General features: G+C 48.6%; 1 protein-coding gene across 1 annotated transcript; it reads left to right on the top strand.

The window, feature by feature from the left end:
- On the top strand, nt 1–939 carry LOC140070067 (olfactory receptor 1E16-like). Its single transcript, XM_072116398.1, has one exon. The coding sequence runs from the start codon at nt 1–3 to the stop codon at nt 937–939; it is 939 nt and encodes a 312-aa protein (XP_071972499.1).
- The last annotated feature ends 5149 nt before the right edge of the window (nt 940–6088 follow it).

Below are 6088 nucleotides of genomic sequence, written 5' to 3'. Positions count from 1 at the left end.
ATGAATGAAACATTGGTGAAGACCTTTATCCTCATAGGACTCTCTAACAGTCCGGATTTCCAACTTATTCTCTTCGTTTTGTTTGTCTTGATGTATTTGGTGATATTATCTGGAAACTTTCTGATAATCATTGTGGTGAGGTTTAATTCTTCTCTCCAGACACCAATGTACTTCTTCCTCAGCAATCTTGCAATTATTGATCTTTGTTTCTCCACCACCATTGTGCCCAAGCTTCTTAAAAATACCATATCCCAGGATAGGACAATATCTTTCTTGGCATGTGCTACACAGATGTACTTTCATTTGAGTCTGGGATCTACAGAGTGTTTGATGTTGGCTGTCATGGCCTATGATAGATACGTTGCCATCTGTAAACCTTTGCATTATAACACAATCATAGACACAAGGAGACGTCTAGGGTTGGCTGCTGGATCCTGGACTTTAAGCTTCTCATTCTGTATGATCCATGCAGTTCTGACCTTCCGGTTGTCCTATTGTAAGTCCATTCAAGTGAACCATTATTTTTGTGAGATGCCACCACTCCTCCAGCTTTCGTGTACAGACACTTCGGTCAATGAACTTGTACTCTTTATCACCGGTGCCTTCTTTACTATTTTCTCATTCCTGTTGACGCTGATATCTTATATTCAAATCATTTCCACCATTCTAAAAATCCACATTACCAAAGGAAGACTCAAAGCTTTCTCTACATGTTCCTCCCATCTTACAGTGGTATCCCTATACTATGGCACAGTAGTATGTATGTACATGAGCCCAAGGTCTAGTCACTTGCCAGGTCAGGATAAAGTTCTCTCTATCCTCTACACAGTAGTCACTCCCATGTTAAATCCTATCATTTATAGTGTAAGAAATTCCGAATTTAAAAAATGTGTAATAAAGATTTTTAAAACCAAAAAGTGTTTAACGACAACAAATTAATAGAGATGAGCGAACACTAAAATGCTCGGGTACTCGTTATTCGAGACGAACTTTTCCCGATGCTCGAGTGCTCGTCTCGAATAACGAACCCCATTGAAGTCAATGGGAGACTCGAGCATTTTTCAAGGGGACCAAGGCTCTGCACAGGGAAGCTTGGCCAAACACCTGGGAACCTCAGAAAAGGATGGAAACACCACGGAAATGGACAGGAAACAGCAGGGGCAGCATGCATGGATGCCTCTGAGGCCGCCTAATCGCACCATTATGCCAAAATTATGGGCAACAGCATGGCCATGACAGAGTGACAGAATGAAGCTAGATAGCATGTAAAACATCCAATAATTGACCCTGACACTATAGGGGACGGCATGCAGAGGCAGCGGCAGCAGGCTAGAGAGTGGCATGGCGACATACCCTAATTGGACTCAGGCTTCAAACCAATGGGTGTCAGAGAGGAACCAAAGGAGGTGAGCAAGAAGCGCTCAAATAATATCGGTACATGATAAAAGTTTGCCAGTATATTTTGTGGATTACACAGCAGGGTGGCGACAAAGTTAACATGGAAGCCATGAAAACAACCCAAAATTCTGCCTGACACAGCTCGTTTGATAAGGGGACCATGTATGCTTACAGTTCATGCCAGTCGCTGCACTGGCTGCCAGTCTCCTTTCGAATACAGTTTAAAATAATAATAACCCTCATCCATAAAGCTCTGTATAATGCTGCACCCCCCTACCTCTCCTCTCTTATCTCAGTCTATCGCCCAACCCGTGCTCTTAGATCCGCCAGTGATCTTAGATTAACCTCTACCCTAGTGCGGACCTCCCACTCGCGTCTCCAAGACTTCTCTAGAGCTGCACCAATTCTATGGAATGCTCTGCCCCGGACTATCAGACTAATACCTAACCTCCAAAGTTTCAAACGTGCTCTTAAAACCCATTTCTTTAGGCAAGCCTATAACACTCATTAACTGCATGAAGTTTTAACTCTTCTACTAACCCGTCCTGTGTCGTCCTCCCATCTGTTATCCAGCAACCAACAGGCACCAGACTTCTCTGCAGTCCCATTCACCCTGGACCTGGTATATAAGATGACGGCTGAGTGGTTCAAGCGACAGCAATTCCATTTATTATATTTTTTTCTATTCCCTAAGAAGAATGGCTTGACCATTAAATATTCTTTTACCTCGTGTTACCCCATCATCTTCATAAACCGTAAGCTCTGGCGAGCAGGGACCTCACTCCTGTTGTTCCATACAAATGTTGTGCTCTGTTACATTACATTTGTATTTGTTTCCTATGATTTGTAAAGCGCTACAGAATATGATGACGCTATATAAATAAAGATTATTATTATTATTATTATGGAGGCAGTGAACTAGTAGTAGATTAAAGGTGCTGCAACTATGTTAGTTGGATCTTGGGATGGAGCTGGCGCTCTGCAGCCAGGCGAACTTTCGCCAATCCAAGCCCCTGTCTCTAGGCTACTCCCCAAACAGCACTTCTAAGAACCTTTTGTATAAGATCAAGTGTAGTAGCGTTCTTATAAGTTTAGGATATGGCGGGTGAGGGGAATGTAAACAGATGCGCAAGAAGCGCATGATGCGCATGGAGCTGGCGCTCCGCTGCCAGGCGAGCTTTCGCCAATCCAAGCCCCTGTCTCTAGGCTACTCCCCAAACAGCACTTCTAAGAACCTTTTGTATAAGATCAAGTGTAGTAGCGTTCTTATAAGTTTAGGATATGGCGGGTGAGGGGAATGTAAACAGATGCGCAAGAAGCGCATGATGCGCATGGAGCTGGCGCTCCGCTGCCAGGCGAGCTTTCGCCAATCCAAGCCCCTGTCTCTAGGCTACTCCCCAAACAGCACTTCTAAGAACCTTTTGTATAAGATCAAGTGTAGTAGCGTTCTTATAAGTTTAGGATATGGCGGGTGAGGGGAATGTAAACAGATGCGCAAGAAGCGCATGATGCGCATGGAGCTGGCGCTCCGCTGCCAGGCGAGCTTTCGCCAATCCAAGCCCCTGTCTCTAGGCTACTCCCCAAACAGCACTTCTAAGAACCTTTTGTATAAGATCAAGTGTAGTAGCGTTCTTATAAGTTTAGGATATGGCGGGTGAGGGGAATGTAAACAGATGCGCAAGAAGCGCATGATGCGCATGGAGCTGGCGCTCCGCTGCCAGGCGAGCTTTCGCCAATCCAAGCCCCTGTCTCTAGGCTACTCCCCAAACAGCACTTCTAAGAACCTTTTGTATAAGGTCAAGTGTAGTAGCGTTCTTATAAGTTTAGGATATGCCGGGTGAGGGGAATGTAAACAGATGCGCAAGAAGCGCTGAAATAATATCCCTAAATAGTAAAAGTTTGCCAGTATATTTTGTGGATAACACAGCAGGGTGGCGACAAAGTTAACAACTTTGATGTGGAATCCATGAAAACAACCCAAATTTCTGCCTGACACACCTCGTTTGATAAAGGGACGATGTATGGAGGCAGCTATATGGACGACTTTTGGAGGTAGCAATGGAGACAACGTGTGGAGGCTGCTATGGAGACAATTTAATTTGGATAGTGCCTGTATGTGGCAGTCCCAAACATTTTTCAAACCAGAGGAGCAGGTAGGTGGCCCTCCAGTAAAATGGAATAGATTGAGTGCCTGTATGTGGCAGTCCCAAAAATGTTTCAAACCAGAGGAGCAGGTAGGTGGCCCTCCAGTAAAATGGAATAGATTGAGTGCCTGTATGTGGCACTCACAAAAATTATTTCAAACAGAGGACCGGGTAGGTGGCCCTCCAGAAAAATTAAATGCATGAAGTACTATAGCAAGAGCCAGTGTGCCCTGTCAAAAAATAGCCATTTTCCTCTGCTTTACTGTACAAAGAGGAGGAGAAGGAGGAAAATGAGGAGGAGGAGGAGTGGATCAATTATTCAGGTTGAGCTTCCTTCACCTGGTGGAGATTGGAAATTCTGAGAAATCCAGCCTTTATTCATTTTAATAAGCGTCAGCCTGTCAGCGCTGTCAGTCGACAGGCGTGTATGCTTATCGGTGATGATGCCACCAGCTGCACTGAAAACCCGCTCGGACAAGACGCTAGCGGCAGGGCAGGCAAGAACCTCCAAGGCGTACAGCGCCAGTTCGTGCCACATGTCCAGCTTTGAAACCCAGTAGTTGTAGGGAGCTGTGTGATCATTTAGGACAATGGTATGGTCAGCTACGTACTCCCTCACCTTCTTTCTGTAAAGATCAGCCCTACTCTGCCGAGACTGGGGACAGGTGACAGTGTCTTGCTGGGGTGACATAAAGCTGGCAAAAGCCTTGTAAAGCGTACCCTTGCCAGTGCTGGACAAGCTGCCTGCTCGCCTACTCTCCCTCGCTACTTGTCCCGCAGAACTACGCACTCTGCCGCTAGCGCTGTCAGAAGGGAAATACTGTTTCAGCTTGTGCACCAGGGCCTGCTGGTATTCATGCATTCTCACACTCCTTTCCTCTGCAGGGATGAGAGTGGGAAGATTTTGCTTGTACCGTGGGTCCAGGAGAGTGAACACCCAGTAATCGGTGCTGGAATAAATTCTTTGAACGCGAGGGTCACGGGATAGGCAGCCTAGCATGAAATCTGCCATATGCGCCAGAGTACCAACGCGTAAGAATTCACTCCCCTCACTGGCCTGACTGTCCATTTCCTCCTCCTCCAACTCCTCCAACTCCTCTTCTTCTGCCCATACACGCTGAACAGTGAAGGACTCAACAATGGTCCCCTCTTGTGTCTCGCCAACATTCTCCTCCTCTTCCTCCTCATCCTCCTCCACCTCCACCTCCTCCGATATGCGCTTAGAAACAGACCTGAGGGTGCTTTGGCTATCAACAAGGGAATATTCTTCCCCTGTCTCTTGTGACGAGCGCAAAGCTTCCGACTTCATGCTGACCAGAGAGTTTTTCAACAGGCCAAGCAGCGGGATGGTGAGGCTGATGATGGCGGCATCGCCACTGACCATCTGTGTTGACTCCTCAAAGTTACTCAGCACCTGACAGATATCAGACATCCACGTCCACTCCTCATTGTAGACTTGAGGAAGCTGACTGACCTGACTACCAGTTCTGGTGGAAGTTGACATCTGGCAGTCTACAATCGCTCTGCGCTGCTGGTAAACTCTGGATAACATGGTCAGTGTTGAATTCCACCTCGTGGGCACGTCGCACAACAGTCGGTGAGCGGGCAGTTGGAGGCGGCGCTGCGCTGCCCTGAGAGTGGCAGCATCTGGGCTGGACTTCCTGAAATGCGCACAGATGCGGCGCACCTTCGTGAGCAAATCAGACAGATTGGGGTATGTCTTGAGGAAACGCTGAACTATCAGATTTAACACATGGGCCAGGCATGGCACATGTGTCAGTCTGCCGAGTTGCAGAGCCGCCACCAGGTTACGGCCGTTGTCACACACAACCATTCCCGGCTTGAGGTTCAGCGGTGCCAGCCACAGATCAGTCTGCGCCGTGATGCCCTGTAATAGCTCTTGGGCGGTGTGCCTTTTGTCGCCTAGGCTCAGCAGTTTGAGCACCGCCTGCTGTCGCTTAGCGACGGCACTGCTGCTGTGCCTAGAGCTACCGACTGATGGCGCCGTGCCCACGGATGGTAGTTCGGAGGAGGAGGTGGAGGAGGGGTGGGAGGAGGAGGAGGCATAGTAGGCCTGAAACACCTGGACCGAGGTAGGCCCCGCAATCCTCGGCGTCGGCAGTATATGAGCAGCCCCAGGGTCAGACTCGGTCCCAGCCTCCACCAAGTTAACCCAATGTGCCGTCAGCGATATATAGTGGCCCTGCCCGGCAGCACTCGTCCACGTGTCCGTGGTCAGGTGGACCTTGTCAGAAACGGCGTTGGTCAGGGCACGGATGATGTTGTCTGACACGTGCTGGTGCAGGGCTGGGACGGCACATCGGGAAAAGTAGTGGCGGCTGGGGACCGAATACCGAGGGGCGGCCGCCGCCATGAGGTTGCGAAAGGCCTCGGTCTCTACTAGCCTATAGGGCAGCATCTCCAGGCTAAGCAATCTGGAGATGTGCACATTAAGGGCTTGGGCGTGCGGGTGGGTTGCACTATATTTGCGTTTCCGCTCCAGCGTCTGGGGTATGGAGAGCTGAACGCTGGTGGATGCTGTGGAG

The sequence above is a fragment of the Engystomops pustulosus genome, chromosome 7 (assembly GCF_040894005.1).
Source record: "Engystomops pustulosus chromosome 7, aEngPut4.maternal, whole genome shotgun sequence".
In the NCBI taxonomy this organism is placed as follows: Eukaryota; Metazoa; Chordata; class Amphibia; order Anura; family Leptodactylidae; genus Engystomops; species Engystomops pustulosus.
This window is presented reverse-complemented; position numbering and strand designations above follow the sequence as displayed.

What these genes read in the sequence shown, in the direction of transcription:
- LOC140070067 (XM_072116398.1), top strand. Translation starts at nt 1, where the DNA reads ATGAATGAAACATTGGTGAAGACCTTTATCCTCATAGGACTCTCTAAC.